The 22938-nt window shown below is 48.7% G+C and overlaps 1 protein-coding gene across 1 annotated transcript in view; it reads left to right on the forward strand.

The window, feature by feature from the left end:
• The first annotated feature begins 6734 nt into the window (after positions 1 to 6734).
• The window catches only part of SLC28A1 (solute carrier family 28 member 1), a 62968-nt gene continuing 46764 nt past the window's right edge, over positions 6735 to 22938 (forward strand). The window contains exons 1-5 of the mRNA XM_027521680.1: positions 6735 to 8130; positions 8969 to 9080; positions 10474 to 10562; positions 13370 to 13464; positions 18667 to 18850. Of these exons, the coding sequence (XP_027377481.1) occupies positions 8985 to 9080; positions 10474 to 10562; positions 13370 to 13464; positions 18667 to 18850 (464 nt within the window). The 5' untranslated portion in view covers positions 6735 to 8130; positions 8969 to 8984. The remainder of the gene's footprint in view (positions 8131 to 8968; positions 9081 to 10473; positions 10563 to 13369; positions 13465 to 18666; positions 18851 to 22938) is intronic.

The raw sequence follows: 22938 nt of genomic DNA on the forward strand, positions 1-22938 counted from the left end.
TGCCCAACAGCATATGGGATCTTCTTGGACCAGGGATCAAACCGGTTTCCTTTGCTTTGCAAGGCAGATTCTTAATCGGTAGATCATGAGGGAAGCCCCAAAGTGGAAGGTTTTTAAAGGCAGGAAGTAGGTGGGACAATAAAGTCAGAGGGAAAAAAGGATTATTTCAGGCAAGGTCACCTTCCTTTGGGAGGAAAGGGGATTATGTCATGCAGGTGACCTCACTGTGCTGACCAGGTAATTCCAGATTGATTGGTTAAAGATTGAGTTCCTGGGAATGACTGACTCTATAGTAGAGTCTTGGTTTGCTGTCCTAGGGATAATTGACTCCATTTGGGGTCTGATATGTCTTTTTTTTTAAAGAGACATCCCCTACTGAGGGCTTCCCATGTGGCTCAGTGGTAAAGAATCCACCTGCCAATGCAGGACACCTGGGTTTAATCTCTGGGTTGGGAAGATCCCCTGGAGAAGGCAATGGCAACCCACTCCAGTATTCTTGCCTGGGAAATCCCATGGACAGAGGAGTCTGGTGGGCTACAGTCCATGGGGTCTCAAAGAGTTGGACACGACTTAGTGACTAAACAACAATAACTCCTACTGACATTAGAGGTCCTGGAACCCCTGAGGAACTGTCCTCTGACCTCAGAATTAGTGTGGTTCAGAGATGGCTCTTTCCTATTATTTCCAAAGGGCAGCTCAAGATAGCTGCTACCACCTACTCGGCCTCGGGGATATACCCCACATGAAGATGAAAGACAGTTACCCTGGGACTTGCAGCACATGCCTACATGGTAGAGTAACAACAGGACATGATTATACAGATACCTGGGCTGTGCTGAGGTCTAGTCGGCTGCTCTGGCTGCTGGCCTTTTAATTATTTGAGTGGTACACCCAGACCCCATATGGGACACATCCCTTTGGTTTCAACCAGCTGACATTTCTAACCAAATTAAACACCTTTATTTCACTAAACCGCTTTGGTTCCACCAAACCCCCTTGAGAATTCTCACTACAGCCAAGTGGTAGACAAACCCAGGGTCCTCTCTGACACCCCTGATCACCTATGGGAAACAACTCTGCTTGGTCATGGGTTGAGCTAATCCACAGTAGCCTGCGGTGAGGGGTGCCAATAAAACCAGCCAGTAGTGGGTGCCGCTGGCACCCTGTGCAGATCCCCTTGCTGTGGGAATCACCTCCTGCTACAATTCCATGAGTCAAATGGAAGCCACCCAACCTGGGATGTGACACCCCCTCCCAAACCCTTTCCCAGTTCTTAGCCTCTGACTGATGGGTCTGGTCCTGCCTCAAAGTGGACTAACCTGGGGACGTCCCAGAGTTTCACGGCAAGATCAGACTCTAGCCAAGACCACACCCTCCTTTCTTACCCCTGTCTTATTTTACATCCTGTACTCTGCCCCCGCCCCCTTCACCTTGCCCCCGCACCGCCCCCTCATACACAGACACACAAGTAAATCACTAGAACAAGAATCCCCATCTCAGGCTAAGGAATCTGCTTAAGACACATCAGGTGTCCTGCAGTGTAGACTGTCACTGGCAGAGAAATTTTCATTAGGGCTTTTCTTTTTTTTTTTCTTCGTTTTTCTGTTTTTTTTGTTGTTGTTGTTGTTTTTATTTTAGGGCTTTTGTTTTCTAATAGAAAAAAAAAAAGGATATTCCTGGAGCAGTTGGTGTCAAGTGATTCAGGTTATGTGGCTGAGTGCCCAGGAAACCAGCCCCTGCAGAATGTGTGCTGGGTCTCTCTAATACTTCAGGAAGTTGTTTAGAGACACAGTATTCCTGACTTTGGGCCTCCCTGGTGGCTCAGTGGTAAAGAATCTGCTTGCCAAGCAGGAGACCCGGGTTCAATCCCTGGGTCAGGACCATCCCCTGGAAAAAGAAATGGCAACTCACTCCAGTATTCTTGCCTGGGAAATCCCATGGACAGAGGCGCCTGGTGGGCTGTGAAGAGTTGGACACAACTGAGCAACTGAACAACAAGCAACAATCCCTGACTTTATGGAGTCCGATCAGAGAATACAACTCACAGTCATTTGATCAAAGTGTGAGCCCAGAGTCCATCCTGCTTATTGAGTTGCAGGTGAGGTAGAAACACATGGTGGATGCCTCAAACAACAGGTCAGATCTCCCTGATCCAGACTCGTGGCAGAGTGGCTTGTGGTTCTACCCCAGGCTGCTCAACTTCTCAATAGTTGCTCCGTTTATGGTGCTGGCTCCTCCATCATACCCTCCATAGAGGACAGATGGGAGGAAATGATGACCAGTACCTACCTCATGGGTTATCTTGGGGGTTAACTGAGACAGAGAAGTGAAAGCTCTTAGCACCACCTGGCACAGGACAACCTCAGATGGTATCATTGTTGTCATCATCTCCTGGAATTTTGGGATCCATCTCAGGGCCCACTCACATGCTGCTGTTCTTCTCCAAGCTGGGAGACCCTAGTATTTCTTCCTTCCTTCAGGGTGGGGTGGCTAACAACATCCCTACCCCTACCCCTGAAAACTGTCTTTCCAACTCTCATCCTGTGTCCTGTGGGAAATAGCCAGCACTGCCTCCCGACCCTCAACTGGTCAGTGCTTAGCTCCTGGGGTGGGTCAGGTTTTCCACAAACCCCTGTAGTCACAGACCTGAAGGGCATTGGACAAAATCTTTGGGAGAATGACTCTTGCTTTTAAGGCACAGTGCAACGGAAAGGGTTTCAAACTGAATTGTGATGTAGACTTGGCAAGTCCACACAGGAAGAACAGTCAGTGCTTGTCAGAGGAAAGTCAGTGGAGGCTGTGCCTATGGCAGAATTGATATTATTGCTGGAATTCCACGCGGGTGGAGAGAAGCAAGATACGGGACCTGGAGAGTTTCAGTGTCTGGATGTGACACTCAGAGATGCCCATTTTTTTTCTTAACAACTGTAGTTAATTGAGATGCCCCATCTGTCAGCATCTTCCCCATGACTCTGCTGGCCTGCAGTAGATTAATTTTATGAGATCTTCCCAGGAGGCCTACAGTCCTCTTCACAGAAACTTTTGTACAAATAGCTGGCTTTGCTGTAAAGCCCCGTGGGTGCCGCATCAAGGTACTCCCCTGACAGAGGGACAAGATGGAACAATCACGGGATGATCTTTGCCTGTACGATTGACCAGCTTATCAACTGTCACTCAGTGTCATGCTCTGGACCAACAAGGCTATGGAGGTCCAAATTAGTGCCCCCCCTCCCTCCATGGCTGGCAGAAAATGATGTGCCTCCCAAAAGAGGATGTAAGCTCTGGTATAAAACCAAAGCCAGGGGTAGCATCCCCAGGTCCAACAGGATAACCTGAATTAACACCCACCTTGGTGGAACACTTTAACCCAGTTCACACTGAAAAAGGGGACATCTCAACCTCGCATATGAAAAGCTAATATGAGATGGAAAGGCAAGAGGGATAGAAGATAAAACAATAGCAACAGGGTCTTCCCTGGTGGTTCAGTGGATAAGAATCCACCTGCTAATGCAGGGGACACAGGTTCAGTCCCAGGTCCAGGAAGATCCCACATGCCATGGGGCAACTAAGCCCATGTGCCACAGCTACTGAGCCTGGCTCCACAGCAAGAGAAACCACCGCAACGAGAAACTGCACACTGCAACAAAGAGTGCCCCCACTCTCCACAACTAGAGAGAAGCCCACGTAGCAATAAAGACCCAGCGCAGCCAAAAATGAATACATAATTTTTAAAAGATCACTATATATACAAACAACAGCAACAAGGGAAATATGCATCACAAAGTAGCAGTCAGTTAAACACTGGGTTGGCCAAGAAATTCACGCTGACTTTTCTATAAGATCTTATGGAAAGATCAAGCAAGGTGTGCTTACTTTACTGGCCCTCTACTGTTGCCAAGAGAGATGGGCCCCGGACCCATTCTTTCACCTTGTAGTGGATAATGGCCGTTTCTGCCCATCTGTTCCCAATGACTCGAAGGGGTCAAGGGGTGGACTGTGTCAGGGGATGCTGGCATAGTCATGGCAAGTAAGTTGGGGGCAGGGGACTTTGGCCTTTCCGGTGTTTGGAGTATTTCCTTACCCTGTGAACACCCAGACTTGCTGTAGATGTGCTGAAAGGGCACTCCGCCCTCAGTCGTGGGAGGGTCCCCTTCTAGGAAAAGTGGATAAGAGTTACAAGTAGAGGGTATCAACATCTAAGATATTTCTTCAGTTTTGGTATTTTGCTCTGTGTCATCAGAATTCATACATACTTTCTAATTTAGAATATTCCTACTAGGACTATAGGAACCCCAGTTTTCAATGCCCCAAATGAGAAAAGAAACATCACATTCAATGTCCCTTTTGATAACTTCCCAGAGAGAGAGAGAGAGAGAGAGAGAGAGGCAGGTTTAGGAAAGAGGTATGACATGATTCTGCTTATGAACTTAGCTAAGGAAAAGCCTCTGGTTTTTAGCTACCATTTGGACACATGAATCGATGTGATGAAAGAGACTTCATTGGCCAAGACCTAAGAAGTGTGGGCAAAACTGGAAGAAGAACATAAGGGGGTTGTTGTACCCCTTCCGAAGACGTCTGCATACAGTTCTGAATGTCTCACCCCTTATAAAAATATCCTCTGCATTATATCAGAGCCTGGAGAGCAGAAGGGATTCTCCACTACTTTGACCAAAAAACCCTCTGAAATAGGCGTGGCCCCAGAGAACTGAAGCTAGAAACAGGGAAGGGCTTGCCTCTGATGAAGAGGACAGGGATGGGAGAGACAGCGTAGCCTCATCATTATAAATCTTTCCAAGTGCTTCTGTTTTGTTTTGGTTGGAATAAAGAGCCTCTTGATGAAAATGAAAGAGGAAAGTGAAAAAGTTGGCTTACAACTGAACATTCAGAAAACTAAGATCATGGCATCTGGTCCCACCACTTCATGGCAAATAGATGGGGAAATAATGGAAACAGTGAGAGACTTTATTCTGGGGGACTCCAAAATCACTGTAGACGGTGACTGCAGCCATGAAATTAAAAGACACTTGCTCCTTGGAAGAAAAGCTATGACCAACCTAGACAGCATATTAAAAAGCAGAGACATTATTACTTTGCCAACAAAGGTCCATCTAGTTAAAGCTATGGTTTTTCCAGTAGTCATGTATGGATGTGAGAGTTGGACTATAAAGAAAGCTGAGCACCAAAGAATTGATGTTTTTGAACTGTGATGTTGGAGAAGACTCTTGAGAGTCCCTTGGACTGCAAGGAGATCAAACCAATCAATGCTAAGGAAATCAGTCCTGAATATTCATTGGAAGGATTGAAACTGAAGCTCCATTACTTTGGCCACCTGATGTGAAGAACTGACTCATTGGAAAAGACCCTGATGCTGGGAAAGATTGAAGGCGGGAGGAGAAGGGGACAACAGAGGATAAGATGGTTGGATGGCATCACCGACTCGATGGACATGAATTTGAGTAAGCTCCGGGAGTTGGTGATGGACAGGGAGGCCTGGCGTGCTGCAGTCTGTGGGGTTGCAGAGAGTCAGACACGACTGAGCGACTAACTGAACTGAACTGATATACACACACACGCACACACACATACACACACACACATATATGCGTGCATGTGTGCTCAGTCACTTTAGTTGTGTCCAATTCTTTGTGACCCTCTGGACTGTAGCCCACCAGGTTCCTCTGTCCATGGGATTTTCCAGGCAAGAATAATGGAGTGGGCTGCCATGCCCTCCTCCAGGGGATCTTCCTGTCCCAGGGATCAAACTGCATCTCTTTTGCCTCCTGCATTGGCAGGTGGGTTCTTTATTGCTAAAAATACATATTCTTTGCCACCCCCTGCCCTGGACACAGCACTCCAGCCCTGCTCAGTCGCTGACCTCACTCTACCTCCCCAGTGAGATCATCTCCTCAGGAAGCAGGCCACAGAAGGTCAAGTGACACGCAGAGGTCACACAGCTGGATGGGTGCAGCCAGGACCCAAAAGGTCGTCCAGCTCTTGTTCTTTCCCTGGGGACTCATTTTGACCCACCCAGCCTCCCAGCTGCCCCGCCTGGGGCTCTCAGCCAAGTTCTACGTGGAAAGAGAATTGGGCTTCAGGGAGGCCAGGATCACTGTGCTGCCCCTTCTTCGGGGTAGAAGCAGGAGAGCAATACAGGGTCTCCTGGCCTGGAGGAGGAGAGCAGTGTATCCAGACAGCTCTGAGATGGGACCTGTGGCAGTGATGACACCTGCCAGCTCAATGGTGCCAGCCTGTCTGCCAAACAGCTCACCTGCATCAACTCATGTAATCCCTGTCAATATTTTTTTGTGAGAAAGGCATTCTTACCCACTCCCACTGTTTTACAAAAGAGGAAACAAGCTAACTTGCAGAGCCAGGACTGAATCTAGCTTTTTGGGCTCTAAGCTCCCGGTTCGTTAAATATAGGAGCCAGTTGCCAGTTCCTTCCTCAGGGGATCTTCCTGACCCAGGGATCGAACCAGGGTCTCCTGCAGGAGGTCCAGGGAAGCCCCATTTCAAGAGGCACAGCCTATTAAGTCCTTGTTGGAGAAATCAGGCCACACAGAGATGTCAAGGTTCCAGGACACAGTGTAGGGAATGTTTCGAAACAATTTTGGTTACTCCTAGATGTGTCATGTCTCCTGGCTTCTACTCTGGGCACCAAGAGAAACCAAGCAAGGAAGAGAGAGGAGAAGATGAAGGAGGATGCGGGGAGGGGAGAGGCGAGGGGAGGGACAGAGAGGTTAGAAGGGGCAGAGGCAGAGACACAGGTTCAGTCCAGTTTGCCCTGTGCTGGGGCTTGATGAGCCCCCGCCACCCCACAGGGCAGCTGCAAGCCCATCCCTGTGGAGGCTGCCCCGGGTGCCAAGTCTTCTTCAGGCTTGGATACTTACATACTTCGGGATAAACCAGAAGTATGCCACAAGCATTTAGTTCATGATCAAGGCAGCACATGAGCCCCCAACAGAGTGAGCAGCGCGCAGTGTGGATCTCCACCCAAAAGAACAAACTGCAAAAAAAGCTGGTAGAGTACGAGCCTCTTTTGTAAAATGAGTAACATAAAAGAGTATCCACTTGAGAAAAAAATCTGGAGAAAAACTCCATAAGCTCAGTGGTGGTCATCTCTGGAAGGCTCAGATTAGAGGGACCTTTAACTTTCTGCATTCTGTGTTTCTATAATGTTTAAATGTTCAGTGATGCATGTGTAACTTTGGTAATCAAAGTGACCAAAAAAAGGTTGTTAAGAGAAGAGGTACCCCTGCCCTTCATCCATCATGGTCCCCAGATTTCCAAAACAACTAGCCTGTGCTGGTAATTTGCTCTCTGTGTTATCAGGAACTGTTTATGCATCACAAAGGATTCTGTCACGTGTGTGTGTGATTAATTATTAAAGAGGTGTTGTCAGTCCTGTTTAATATTTAGTTCTAGGATTGAAACATTAAAGGGTTTGTCCATTGACTGCATGCTGTTGCTTAGGTATCAGTTAAAAAGCAGTGAAACAAAAAGGCAAACTGTGTGATTTTGTTTTGTTTTCGAGACCTCTTAGACCTGAAACACTTTTACTGTTTGTGGTACTACACTGCTTTCCTTATCTTCAAGCTCAGGAAAATAGGTTGCTGTTATAATTACTGATGCAGCGAGAAAAGGGAGACTGGGAAAAATACAGAATGAAAGATAAAATACATGATCCAGAAAACTGAGAAGCCCTGATGACAGGTGGAAAAGGAGGCCCCAGGAGGGGACATGGGAGAGTGATAGTAATAAAGGTGGGCTTCCTGGAAGAGGTGGGCCTGTTTGGGAGAAGTAAAGAGTGGAGAGGAGGGCGTCATAGATGAGGAAGGCAGATTTAGTCATTAGGCTCCAAGGGCCAGGTCCAGAATGGGGCCCACTTGCCCCATTTCCTCTTCCCTGAGAGAGGGTCGAGTCCCTGCCCCGGCCGTGGCCCAGGACTCCGGAGTTGGTGCTGGACCGAGCCAGGTGGGAGGCCCAGCCTCCTTCAACTCTGGACTCTGCCCAGGGATTTCCAGTGAAATGAGAAGACCGGCCAAAGCCCAAGCAGGTTGGATCCAGCCCATCCCCGTGGAAACACGCACTTCCGTCTGTCCCCCAGAGAGACTTGTTGACCACAAATATGTGAGTAGGGAGCAGAGCTTGCCCTGCTCTGTGCAGCTGTGTGTCTGTGTTTGCGTGTGTGCATGGGTGGCTGGGCTTTCCCAGGCTCTGCCTGTGTGTGTACTTCCCTACATGTCCCTGGGGCTCCTGTGCGCACCTGTGTGTGGCCCTGTGTGCTTGCCGCCGGGTATGTGAGATTAGTCAGGCTGGTGTTTGGACAGGGTAGGGTACGACCCAAAAGGAAGAAAAAGAGAGGGGGCAGGAGTGGAGAGAGATACGGTGTTAGTTAAGGCTCTTATTTATAGATGAGTTTAGGCCTACAAACTGAACTTCAGCATCCCCTAAAAAAAAGGAAAGAAAGATAAAAGGATTATATTGGCTCTTGTAATTGAAAAGTCCAGGGGGGAGCACTGATTTCAGATACAGTTGGATTCAGAGACTAGAATGATGTCTTCAGGATATTTCTGTCTTTCAGAGATGCGAGCACATGATACAATGAAAATATCACATAATAGCAATGAAAATATCACTTGATAGCAATGGTTTTAACCTGTTGTAGGGAGTGATGAAAGCTAGGGCCCGTCTTCAGAAAAATTGCCTCTGTATCAGACACATACACACGCTATACAGAATTCCTCCCTTTCCTTCTCTGTGAAGTGGGTGGAACTTGCCCAGTTTCTGCCTGACTTCCCAGACTTACAAGGAGTTGCCCCTCACAGGTTCAGGAGAGCAGGAAGGGGCCCTTCCTCTGTCCCTGGGAACCTTGACATAATGAGGGCTGAGCTCTGGGATGGGACAGGCTGTGCCAGGTCCTGCCTGGCCTCTCCTTTCAGCTCTGGGCCCTGACTTTGTCTTTCAGCTGCAAGGTCTGGCACATGGAGGACAACACACCAAGAGGAAGAGAGTCCATCTCTCTCACCTCAGTGGCCATAGGTTTGGACAACAGAGGGGCTGACCTGTTGGAAAGTCTGGTCTGTCCCCTCCCCCATCCTGGTTTGCTCCCCACCCCCACTTGGTGCGAGGGTCCTTTGTTCATCATCTTCCTCCCACCCCTATCTCCTCCTCAGCTCTTTGCTTCAACACTTGGGAACTGCCCCTCCCCAACCCCCCCCCAGGGTTTTGACCTCCCCTCCCCACCCTCTGCGCAGAGCAGTCTCCATCATCTCTCAGGAAACATCCCTGCACACCCACCATGAGCCAGTGCCGCCTGTCCTTGTCGGAAAGGTCAGGGAATGGCTCCACCAGGAAGTGACATTTGAGCTGTGATCTAAAACATGAAGAGAAGCCTCACGAAGAGGGCATGGGGGAATCTCTGGGGAAGCCCCAGCCTCTGAGAAGCCAGCAATCTTGTTCTGGCTCTGGAATGGCCAGGTTGAGGTCCACCGCCTAGTACTTTGGAGCCTAGCGTGACACCCTCTTCCTTCCCAACCTCCTGTTGAAAGTGAAAATGTTAATCACTCACTCTTGTTTGACTCTGTGACCCCATGGACTGTAGCCAGCCAGGTTCTTCTGTCCATAGAATCCGCCAGGCAAGAATAGTGGAGTGGGTAGCCATTCCCTTCTCCAGGGGATCTTCCCGACCCAGGGATCGAACCCTGGTCTCTTGCATTGCAGGGAAATTCTTTATCACCTGAGCCTACCTTCTGTTACCAAGTCCAAGCTTGCTCTGCTTGCCGCACATAGGCCAATGAATCCGAGAGACAAAGGGTTGAGGCACGGGAAAGACTTTATTCAGGGAGCTGAGAAAATGGTGGGCTAGCACCTCAAAATAACCATCTTCTCGGGGTCTGGATGCCAGGTTCTTTTATAGGTCAGAGATGTGAGGAGGTGAGGAAGCCAAGAAAAAAGCCATTAATCTTGCAAACATTTCCTAGAATGGCAAGCCTCAGGCAGGGGTGTGTTAATTTCTTCCTTCCTGCCATCTCCAGGTGAACAGGGTCCTGAACAAAGGCACTTCTGTTTACCAGTCAAGCAGAGGGGCAGGGTCCCCTGAGGCGGGCCATTGTATATGATTATAATAAAAAAAGCAATGGAAAGCGAGTCAAAGAAATAATTCCATCATAGGGTCAGAACTGGCTTCTTCTCTCCCCCCATTCCCCACCCTCCAACACAGACCATGAGCTCCCTGAGGGCAGAATGAGCCTTGCACAGAGCACGGGACTCAGTAGGTACTCGGGGCACACTCTTTGGAATTTACTTACGTTCCCTCTGGTTGTTCCCTGTGCCTGGCCCCCACCCCAGCACACTCCTGAGGTGCCCGTGGGCACGCTGGTGGCAGCCTGGGTCTCTCCGCACTCCAGGCTTTCCGCTATAGTTCTCCCTTGAGGCGGGAGGCACACTCTGCTCCTTCTCTGGTGGCTTTAGGAGGAAGGCCGAGACCCTGCCGGCAACTCAAGCCCTTCGGAAGTTGGGGACAGCTGGAGCAAGGCTGGCCCGGAGCCCTTCTCGGGATGGTAGGTGGTCTCCGGGCGGGACATGGGCTGGCTGCTTGGGGAGGAGGCCCCTGTGGGGAGCAGAGGTGGGGAATCTGGCCCCCTGATGGGGAGGGGGGCTCCCTGAACCTTTGTTGAAGGAAGGAGTAAAAGTGTTTTAGAAACAAGTGAGTTCTGCTGGCCTCTGCCTCAGAGGTGAGCCAGGCCAGAGTTTCCCAACCTGCTTTGAAGCAGGTTCCCATTGGGAACCTCAGTTTATACTGGGGGGCTGCTCTGGTTGAAGTTGGATGGGGGCCCTGAACCAACCTGGCCCCCTGTCAACTCCCCAGCTGCCTTCTACCCCATCCGACTCAGGGGCACCTCAGGGAATCCTGAGGCCTAGTTTGAAACCCCCTAGAATGGCCCAGGCCCCTTGTTTCACATGGGGAGGCTGAAGCCTAGGGAGGGAGAGGAACAGGCCCAGGTCACACAGGCAGTAAATGGAGCCTAGGGCTCGGCCTGCTGACACCCAGGCCTACTGCAAGGTCCTCACTGGCCAGATCCTGAGCTGATGAGAACATGATGCCAAAGACACGGCCTCTGTGCACTGGTTCCACATCGAATCTCAGAGACAGCGTTTTGAGTGAAGCAGAAAAGAGTAGCTTGGTTGCTTTGCCAGCCAACGGGGGACACAGCAGGCTCGTGCCCTCAAAACTATGTCCCCACCCAGGTAGATTTGGTGAGGAGTTTTATAGCAATGGTCCAAGGGTTGGATGCTGACAAGATTAGGGTGGGTGCGGGGCTGAGACTCCTTTAATGGAGTCTCAGGTGACCTCTTGATGAACTTCTGTGGTTTCTTTAATCTGGCATCAGGTCGTCTTTTCTGGAATGAAGAATGCTGACATTTTTCATTTGTTGGGTTTTAGTTAGGTAAAAAGCTCAAAAATATCCTTACATGTGTTCCTTGAGGCTGAACCAGGACCTAACCCAAGGCTGCATTATTGTTTCTTGCCTGCTCCTCCCTTGTCTCTGCCTCCACTTCCTTCCCTGAGTAGCAACTGCTTGAATCTGCCTTTTGGGACTCAAGGAAGGTCATGGATGCTGGAAGGTTTCTGAACCCAGGAGTCCCATAGAGCCCTGCAGTTTTCAAGCATGGAACTGGGGCAGAGTCTGTCTGTCTGCCTTGGGGTGAGACTGAAGAAAAATGCCTCACTTAGGAGGTGGGGAGATAGTGAAGGACAGGGAAGCCTGGTGTGTTGCAGTCCACGGGGTTGCAAAGAGGTGAACATGACTAAGTAACTGAATAGCAATAGGAGGTGAGAGGTGGGGACAGAGAGAGGAGAGTTTCCTTTAAAAAGTGGTGACTGAATGAGTGTGAGTGAGCATCTCCTATATGCTCAAGCTGGGGGACCTCAGAGGCTATTCAGGTCCCCAGGGACCTATTCAGTCTTTCCTTTGGGGACAGTAAAGTGACCAAGTGACCAGAGAAGAACTGGCATTTGCTCCAGGTGCAGAAGGCAGTGGGGGTGCCAAATGGCTTCGAGTGGGCTGTTGATACCTCCCTTTTTCTGGGAGGAGCTGTTACTCAGAGGATAAGTTTCCACAGGCACAGTAAGTGCCAGAGCTGGGTGCCTCTGAAGGCTCCTCCTTGCTCCTCAGACAGGTGGAAATGGGACAGGGCAGGCGAGGCAGCCATCGTGGTTGGTGCGTTTCTATACATGGGTGAGGTTCTTCCTTATTGTCTCAGTTCATTCTTTCCCAAGCCCTGGAGCCTGGAGCATCGCTGTGGTAGTTAGTGGTGCTGCTCCAGGCCGAGGAACAGCTGGTACGGACAGACAGAGGCCAGAAGCAGGGAAGGGCTGAGTCATGACCGACTCTTTGCAACCCCACGGACTGCAGCATGCCAGGCTTCCCTGTCCTTCACCATCTCCCAGAGTTTGTTCAAACTCATGTCCATTGCGTCGGTGATGCCATCCAGCCATCTCATCCTGTCGTCCCCTTCTCCTCCTGCCTTCAATCTTTCCCAGCATAAGGGTCTTTTCCAATGAGTCACTCTTCGAATCAGGTGGCCAAAGTAATGGAGCTTCAGCTTCAGCATCAGTCCTTCCAATGAATATTGAGGATTGATTTCCTTTAGGATTGACTGGTTTGATCTCCTTGCAGTCTAAGTGACTCTCAAGAGTTTTTTCCAGCACCACAATTCGAAAGCATCAATTCTGCAGTGCTCAACCTTCATTATGGTCCAATTCTCACATCCATACATGACTACTGGAAAAAACCATAGCTTTGGCTATATGGACCTTTCTCGACAAAGTGATGTTTCTGCTTTTTAATACACTATCTAGGTTTGTCATCGGAGAAGGCAATGGCACCCCACTCCAGTACTTTTGCCTGGAAAATCCCATGGACAGAGGAGCCTGATAGGCTGCAGTCCTTGGTGTTGCTGGCTAAGAGTCGGGGACGACTGAGCGACTTCACTTTCACTTTTCACTTTCATGCATTGGAGGAGGAAATGGCAACCCACTCCAGTGTTCTTGCCTGGAGAATCCCAGGGACGGGGGAGCCTGGTGGGCTGCCGTCTATGGAGTCGCACAGAGTCGGACATGACTGAAGTGACTTGGCAGCAGGTTTGTCATAGCTTTTCTTCCAAGGAGCAAACGTCTTTCAATTTCATGGCTGCAGTGAAGTCATTCTAAGTTCCCTTTGGGCTGGGGTTGACCTTTGGCCCTGTGGGATGTCAAAGCCAGTGTTGCCATTTTACTGGGGATGAAGCTGAGTGGCTTCTGCCTGGAAGTGTTGAGGATTCTGGTAGGGGAGCCTCTCTTAGACCCTTTTGGTCTTCTCCGCAGGAGAAGGAGGCTGCAACCAGCCCTGAGAGTGAGACACTTCTGCAGGGAACATGCACAGCTGTTCCGATGGATCTGCATAGGCCTGCTCTGTACTGGTGAGCTCTGGGCCCAGCCCCTTCCAAGGAGACAGTCACTGCTGCCTAGCCCCCTGCCCCCACCACCCAGGTTTCAGCCACCTCCAACCCAGCTATCCATGTCTCAGGGCAGGGTCATTCACCTACCCAACAACTTGACAAAGGTTTTGAGCACCGACTCAGGGCCAGCTTTTGTTCCAGAAGCTGGGATATAGGAATTAAGCCAGACCAAATCTTATTCTCAAGGTAACTCTCTGATCAGTTAGGGAGTGGGGAACATATATTTTCACATAATTCAGAGGGCCATCTGGGAGCACCAGGGAAGGATCGTGGGGGTGGTTGGGGGGTCTTCCAGGAGGAGGTAACATTCTGGTCTCACAGAGTGAACAGCAATTAGCCAGGTAAAACAGGAAGGAAGAGGAGTGAGGAGATAGAGGGACACATGAGCAAAGGTGGAAACCTGCAGCATGTGGGCAGGCAGCTGATAAAGAGTCTAGTGGCTGGAGGATAAAGTTCTAGACCAGGAGTGTCAGAGGAGGAGGCTGGAGCGATGAGAAGGGGCCAGGTACTGGGAAGGGGGGTTGGAGAGACTTGGATTTTACTCCCAAGGCCAGAGGGAGCCATCGAAGGATTTAAACAGGGAAGTGGCAAGCTTGGATTCACATTGTGGAAACCCAGAGGAGGCAGGCAAGAAAGAAGGGGAAAGGAGACAACTGAGAGCCACTATACACATGGGAGAAGATGAAGGGGTGGAGGATGGAGGGGGTGGATCTGAGAAATCCTCAGGAAGCCACACCAGTCAGACCTGGGATCTGATCTCCGTGCGGGACGAAGGGGGTCCTGGAATCCAGGAGTTCTGCTTGGGCCACGGGGTGGGCGATGCTGCTCACCAGAGCCAGGGACCACAGGGGGAGGAGGGGGTCTCTGCTGGAAGGGCAATGGCAAGTTGTTTTGGACAATGTGTGGAAGGAACTGCTGCCAGGCCCTCCAGGAGGAGAAGAGGCTCCCCAGCGGTGCTTGGAGAATGAATTGAGAGGTGGCTCACAGATGGAAACGTGGAGACTGGTCACACAGAAGGAGGTAGAGAGGACGAGGGGCCCTGAGACAGCCTGAGAAGGCGTGCAGGTGGGGGCAGCAAGCACGGGACCAGGAGCAGAGGGTTGCTAGAGGGAGGGAAAGATGGCCAGCACCTCTGCAGTGAGGAGACCAGTAGGATAAGGACGGAGCAGTGCCTGTGGACTTTAGGGACAAGGAGATCATGGTGACTTAGGGCGGAGGCGCAGTAGCTGGATTGGAGAACAGGAGGAGAGGTAATGTAGACAGTAAGTCTACACAGCTCTTCTGAGAAATTTTTTTATGAGAACTGGGTGGGAATACGCATTTATTTATTTATTCATTTTTGGCTGTGATAGATTTTCATTGCTGCGCATAGGCTTTTTCTAGTTGCAGTGAGTGGGGGCTACTCTTCATTGCTGTGCGGGAGCTTCTCATTGTGGTGCCTTCTCTTCTTGTGAAGCACAGGCTTGAGGTGTGTGGGCTTCAGTAGTTGTGGCCCAAGGGCTCATTAGTTCTGGCTCAGCTGCCCTAGAGCGAAGGTTCTGTAGTTTCCATGCACAGGATTAGTTGCTCCGCGGCATGTGGAATATTCCCAGATCATTGGCAGGCAGATTCTTGTCCACTGTGCCACCAGGGAAATCCTGGACAGGAATATTAACCGAAGGGTTGGCGGTTTCAAGGAAGAGGGTGTGTTTGTTTGACCGGCTTTCTGAACTGAGGCAGGGAGTTTGGGGGAAGAAGGGCAGAAGCGAGGTGGCAGAGGTGACCAGTGGAGCAAGGTTCCCTGGGCACAGGGAAGCAGGTTTCGGGGCCCAGGCAAGGGCACGTCTTCATGGCTGCAGGCTTGCCTCAGCGTGGAAGATGGAAAATAAAAGGGGGAGGTGGTGTGGTTGCCCAGACCTTTGTGGGGGCTCCATAGGGGAGAAGACAGGGAGACATGACAGCAGTGGCCCCAGTCTTTGTAATTAAGTCAAAGTGGGGCCCCTGCTGAGATGGGGCTGGTTCGTGGCCCTGGCAGCTTCCTCCTATGGGTGTCGGATGCGGTGAAGGCTTCCTGTGGCAGAAGCTGAGCAGGGCTTTCTGGTTGCCCTTGTGTCCACCTTCACTCAGACTCGGATTTGCTTCTCGAAGAAATGGCTGAATTCCATCTAACAGGTTGTGGAAATGACCCTCCCCGTCCTACTTCCCCTTCTGTCTTGGCTGTCAGGAAGGAGCTCCCTTCCTTTCTCCGTGTTTGGGTGATTTTGGTTTCCTCCAGCTCTCTGCTGTCTTTATTGTATCATGTCTTCTATGATAAGGCTCATCACGGACTTTCTGAAGCAGGCGCGGTACAAGCTCATGTTCTCAGCACTTGCTTTGGTTCCAAGCAGTGGCCTCCTCGCCTCAGGTGGGCTTTCTCCACAGATGCCAAGATAACACTGGCGGCTGACTGACATGGAGGGCTTCGGTGTCCCGGGTCTCAGAAGAGTGTGCCTGTTGCCCGTATTTCTGTAGGTCTATGATGGGCATACCTCAGGTCATGTGCTCCTCCCTGGGTCCTCCTCCCATCAAGAAGGTCAGGCTCTGTGGGACCACATGGGCTAAGAGTGTGTAGGGGCACCCAAAAGGAACAAAGTCCTATCACCAGAGATTACAGGGATCTTAGAAGGATGAAAATACTTCTTAAGACACTTTTCTGCCCTGTCCTGCCTGGAGGACCTGTCTACACAGCCCCATCTCCTACATGCTGTGCCAGTCCCTGCTGGCCACAGACAGACCTGGATTGGTATCCCAGCCTGATTTCCTCCATGCGTGAATCAGTTTGCTTCTCATCTCTGGACAGGGACCACATAGTACCGACCCGGGGCTTGGTTGTGAGGAGTAATCCTGGCAGTGGCATAGAGTGCCTAGCTTGGCGCCTCTCTCCCACCAGCTCCCCCTCCTCTGACCTCCCACAACCCTGCGCCTGCCTCCCTCCCCTGCCCTGCAGAGCCTCACCTGTGTGCTTCTAACTGACACCCATACAGGTGTCCCTGTCTTTCTGTGTGAGAGAAAGGTAACTTCATTTTCCATAACTCAACTTGTTTTCTATTTCAATTTCCTTGTTCCAAGTGAGGGGAGGAACTGAATTATCTGTCAGTTTGAAACATCCTTTATCCCTTTCCGCAGGAGTCCCCATTGGGTACTTGGGTGTGTGCTGAGTTGCTCAGTTGTGTCCAACTCTTTGCAACTCCATGGACCGCAGCCTGCCAGGCTCCTCTGTCCATGGGATTCTCCAGGCAAGAATGCTGGAGTGGGTTGCCATTTCCTCCTCCAGGGGATCTTCCTGACCCAGGGATCGAACCCATGTCTCCTGCGTCTCCTGCATTGGCAGGCAGATTCTTTACCACTGGGCCATCTGGGGGTGCTTATCTACTATCAATTTTCAAGTATCCACTAGCCTGTCCATTTCCCCAACTGGTCCTCCGTTCTCTGCCGCTGCAGGTAGCCATGGAGACCCTCCCAGGAAGTGGGCCTTCCTCTCTGAGCCTCTCATAGAGATGACTTCTGTGCCCGCTTCCATGCCTGCTGAGGTGTGCATACCCTCAGAAGCCTTCTCTGGCTCTGCTCATCCACACCCCCATGGCATTCTTCTCTGTGAAATGTTGCTGCCTCCCTGGGGCAGGGCTCTTTTACTCGCAATGCCACACACACACCCAGGCCTTTGCTACCTCCCTAGGCTCAGAGCCCATTTCTCTGGGACCCAGAGATATCCTCTAACAAGTCTGGCAACAGAGTATGTAGGGATGACACTCAAAATTTTTTATCTGCTGGAAAGCCTATTAGTCTTTTCCGTTCTTCAAGGGCCCTGATTCTGTTTTTTTAATCACTAGGTCTTTATTTTATTTTTATTAATTAATTTTTTTTCATATTTAAGTTAACTTTATTATTTTCTTATTAATTAATTTTGATTACAATATAGATGCTTCACAATGTTGCTACGCTTCTTGTGCATGAGTGCTATGTTGCTTCAGTTGTGTCCGATTCTTTGTGATGCTACGGACTGTGTAGCCTGCCAGGCTCCTCTGTCCATGGGGTTCCCCAGGCAAGAATACTGGAGTGGGTTGCCATGCCCTTTGACCCAGGGATCAAACCCACATCTCCTACAGCTCCTGCATTGCAAGCAGATTACTTACTGCTGAGCCACCGGGGAAGCCCCGCTATGCTTCTACTGCATAGCAAAATGCATCATCCAAAACTGTACCTATATTCCCTCCCCTTTGAATTTCCCTCCCATTCAGGTCACCAGTGCATTCAGTAGCGTTTCCTGTGCCGTACAGTATGTTCCCACTGGTTGTCTATTTTATACACATTATCAGTACTGCATATGTGTCAACCCCAGTCTCCCAATTCCATCCCACCTCTTTCCCCTCAAGGGCCCTGGCTCTTGAAATCCATAAGCCAGGGGAAGATATTTCTCCTCTGCTCTCCACTATCATATTCCTTTCTTGAAGTAGAGCACAGATGGGCCTAGCTGCTCAAATGGGGAGAAGGGCAAAGGGGGAAAAGGAAATTCCAGGAAGAAAAATGATCATTGATTAATATTTAGAACGGGATCCTGGCACATAGAATTCAGTGCCTTTCTGGAGTAGCTGACTTAGCTGTCTCTGTCCTCCTCGGAACCTACCAAGGCTCTAGAATATGGTAGGCGTTCCACTGATTCTCGGAGATTCATGCTGTCTTTCATGTGTGTGTGAGCACGCATGCTGTCGCCCACTCGTGGCCAACTCTTTGTGACCCTAGCCCACCAGGATCCTCTGTCCATGTGATTATCCCAGCAAGAATACTGGAGTGGGTTGCCATTTCCTACTCCAGGGGATCTTCCTGACCCAGGGATCAAACCCAAGTCTACTGCATCTCCTGCACTGGCAGGTAGAATTCTTTACCACAGAGCCACCTGGGAAGCCTCATGCTATCTTACCTTCTCCTTAAACACCTCCCTCACATTTGGTCAGCACTTTAGAGTCTGCAAAGCCTTTTCACACACATTCTAAGCCAAAACAATTGTGCTCATTACCAGAGAAGGAACTAAGGCTCTGGGAGCTCTGGCTGGAGTAGGTGGAGCTGGGGCTAGGGCAGCAGGGTCCCGTAGAGGCCAGTGTCATTATCCACAATCCCTTCTCTGTTTCATCCTCCACCTACTCCCAGCATACACTGCCTTCCTGCTGGCTGCCTGCATCCTGAATTTCCAGAGGGCCCTGGCACTGTTCGTCCTCACCTGTGTGGTCCTCGTGTTCCTGGCCCACAGCCTGCTCAAGAGGCTGCTGGGGCCAAAGCTGCTGAGGTGTGTCAAACCTCTAGGGCATCCCTGCCTGAAACTCTGGTTTAAGAGGTAAGTGAGTCCCCGGTGGGTATGGGGGTGGGCGGGCACATGGGCGGAGGGCCTCTGAGTCAGCTCCTGTGTCACGGCCAGGGCTGGGTGAAGAGGACTTCGGTCTTTGTCCCAACTGAGGCTCCTGGGTTGTGGGGAGCCCACACACTTGCTTTTGCTTGCCTCTTGGGAGCCCTGGGGCAGGTCTTGCTGGGTAGCTTCAGAGGCAGCTTTGTGGTGTCTTTGTGGTATTTTGCCACTTCCCATCTGATTCTCTGCTCCAGTTACAGTAGGTGGCTCTCACACCTGAGGACAGGAATCAACAGTTTCCTAAATTCAGAGATCCCAGCCCATTCAAGCTGGGAGGGCCCATATCAGTGCTATGATCAGATCACCCGGAGCCTTAGTGAGACATCCAGCTGCTGGAGACCACCCCTGGCGTCTGATTCAGCAATCTGAATTGGAGTCCAGAAGTCCATATATTTTTTTCAACTTTTTATATTATATTGGAGTATAGTTGATTAACAATGTTGTGATAGTTTCGAGTGTGCAGCAAAGTGATTCAGTTTTATATAAGTGAAAGTGAAAGTGGTAGTCACTCAGTGGTGTCTGACTCTTGGCAACTCCATGGACTGTAGCCCGCCAGGCAAGAATACTGGAGTGGGCTGCCATTTCCTTCTCCAGGGGATCTTCCCAACCTAGGGATCGAACCCAGGTCTCCTGTATTGCAGGCAAATGCTTTACCATTTCAATATGTATCTGTTCTTTTTCAAATTCTTGTCCTACTAGTTAATATTTTTAGTTAGCCACAAGTGGATTCTGATGCAGCCAGCCACTTTCCTGAGCAACAGTTTGAGATCCTTTTGTTCTTTGTTTTGTTTTAAGTATTTATTTATGTAGGCCGTGCCCGGTCTTAGTTATGACATGTGGGCCCTAGTTCCTTGATCAGGAACTGAACCTGGGGCCCTTGCATTGGGAGAAAGGAGTTTTAGTCACTGGACCACGAGGGCAAGCCCTTGGGTTACCGAAAGGTGTGGGGTCTGGCTGCTCGCTGCCCCAAAGCCGGTAAACAGGCCAGGTTGGTGGAAAGGAAAGTTTGCTTTATTTCAAATGCCAGCAACTTGAGGGCAGGACAAGGTGTTCAGGGACATCTGTCCAAAGGCCGACTTCCCCCCGTGACAAGCAGTGGGTGAGAGCTTTTATAGGCCGAGGGAGGGGGCTACATGCTGAAACAGCACAGTCATCTTGGACAGTCATCTTCAAATTGGTCATTGGTGGTCTGACCAGCGTCATCTTGTTTTAGGTATAGTTAATATTCAGTTCCAGGGTCGGTTTGCTTCCATCTGAGGCCAGTTCTCGGAACTGTGGCAGCTTGTCGTAGTCTCGTCATCATGTAGTTAACTTCTTCCACCTGATGGGGGCGTAGTTTCAGTATCTGTAAGATACAGTTCACAGGAGATGGTTCAGAGTACTATCTGAAGAATAGCTCCTTGAGAAGGAGCTAAAGGTCCTTGACTCTGCTTAATGACTACATTATTGTTATTTGGTCTCCTTTGACTGTTTTCCTTTGTTTCTGCATTTCTCATTTCTCTGATTATTCTTTGACTAAAGTTTTACATAGACAAAAGGCAGGCAAAGGACCTGGGGGTCGGGGATTAAGGGCCATAGGGTCCCACTCTGTCTCACCAGGATCCCCTGGTTTTTAAACTGGGTTCCTTAGAGCTCTGGAAACTGGAGGTGCCAGAGGGCAGGTGAGGGAGATTGGAGAGGGGAACATCAGACACCCCTCCTCCCAATTTCCATTTCCACCAGGCAACTATTTTATAAACAGGCTTGCATAAAACATTTTAGCTGGGGAAAAAAATGTTTCTATGGTTTAAAAGAGGTACTCTTTTTGTTGATGAAGAAAACTGATGCCCAAAGATACCCAGTGACTAAGCCAGGCAGGTGCGAAGCACAAGGGTGTTTCCCAAAGTAAGATCTACATGCCACAGCAAAATGCTTTAAGCAGCCTGTACACAAATGTTTCATTTTCTTTATAAATAGATTTGTTTTTACATTTGCCTTCTGTTTATTAAACAGATTTATAAGAGGATTTATTTTTATAGTCATCTTCTGTTTATGACAAATCACTGATACTGGTTTTCCACTTGAGGTATTGTTATCAAGTTTCCTTTTAAAAAAAAACATGCAGATAAGGGAGTTCCCTGGTGGTTAGGATCTGACGCTTTTTTTGTAATGGCTGTGGGCTCAATCTCTGGTCAGGGAACTAAGATCCTACAAGCCATACAGCATAGCCAAAAAAAAAAAAAAAGCAATCACAAGATACCATTTCCCATCTATTAGGATGGCTATAATGAAATAAGACAGATTATAGCAAGTGATGGCAAAGATGTGGAGAAATTTGAAACCCTCATATACTCCTGATAGAAATATAATATGATATGATGCAACTGCAATAGAAAACAATTAGTCAGTTCCTCAAAATATTATCCATAGAGTTGCCATACCCAGCAATTCTACTTCTAGGTTATATCTGAGAGAAATTAAAACATATACCCAGACTTCCCTGGTGGTACAGTGGATAAGAAATTCAAAATTTGATGAAAATTATAAACCCAAGCATCAAGAAACTCTACAAACCAACAGCACAAGAAACAAGAAAACCACACTAAAGCACATCATAATCAAATTGCTTAAAAACATCAATAAAGAGAAAAATCTTAAAAACAGCTAGAGGAAAAAAAACATATGTTCAGAGGAACAAGATATGGATGATGCCAGATTTCTTCTCAAAAACAATACAAATGAGAAAACAGTGAAACTGTAAAAAACAGAAATGAAAACAAAAGTATGTCAATCAGAATTCTTCACCAGTGAAATATCCTTCAAGAAACGAGAAGTAGGACTTTGACAGATATACAAAAGCTGAAATAATCAGACATTAAAAACCAGAGATGCACTACAAGAAATGTTAAAGGACAGTCTTCAAATAGAAGGAAAATGATGCCAGATGAAAAGTTAGATCTAGACGAGGGAATCAAGAGTGTTGGAAGGGTAACTATGTAGGTGGATAAAATGACTTATTTTTCTTACTATTTAAATCTCTCTAAAATCAACTTATAAAGCAAGAATAGAACAATGTATGGTGGAGTTTATATTATATGTAGAAGTAAACAACTGTCGGAGAAGGCAATGGCACCCCACTCCAGTACTCTTGCCTGGAAAATCCCATGGACGGAGGGGCCTGGTGGGCTGCAGTCCATGGGGTCGCTAGGAGTTGGACACGACTGAGTGACTTCACTTTATTTTTTCACTTTCATGCATTGGAGAAGGAAATGGCAACCCACTCCAGTGTTCTTGCCTGGAGAATCCCAGGGACGGGGGAGCCTGGTGGGCTGCCATCTGTGGGGTCGCATGGAGTCGAACACGACTGAAGCGACTTAGCAGCAGCAGCAGCAAACAACCGTAGCACAAAGGCTAGGAGAAAAGAAATGAAATTAGACTTCTGTAAGATTTTTATACTGCATTTAAAGTGATACAATAACACTTCAAAGTAGATTGTGATAAACTAAAGATATATACTATAAATGCTAAAGCTCCCACTAAAATAACACAACAAAGAATTATAGCTAACAGGTAAAAAAAGAGATAAAGAATAATTTTTAAACAGTTAATCTGAAAGAAGATAGAGCAATAGGAAAAGAGGAACAAAGAACAAAGATGGGACAAATAGAAAGTAAATAGCAAGATGGTAGATCTAACCCTTTCCCATACCAATACTCACATTAAAGGTGCAGACCAATAACCCTCACGAGCAAAGATGTAAAAATTATTTTAAAAATTTTAGAAAACCAAATACAATAATACACAAAAGGATAATATGTCACTAACAAGAAGGATTTATCCCAAAGGGATAATATGTCATTAACAAGAAGGATTTATCCCAGGAGTCCAAAGTTGGGTTCAATGTCATTGTATTAACAGACTATAAGAAGAAAAACAATATGATGATGCCTATAGATAAGAGAAAGCATTTGACAAAATTCAATATCCATTTCTGAAAAACAATTCTGAGCCAACTAGGAATAGAAGGGAACTTCCTCAAT

Source organism: Bos indicus x Bos taurus, chromosome 21 (assembly GCF_003369695.1).
Source record: "Bos indicus x Bos taurus breed Angus x Brahman F1 hybrid chromosome 21, Bos_hybrid_MaternalHap_v2.0, whole genome shotgun sequence".
Classification (NCBI taxonomy): Eukaryota; Metazoa; Chordata; class Mammalia; order Artiodactyla; family Bovidae; genus Bos; species Bos indicus x Bos taurus.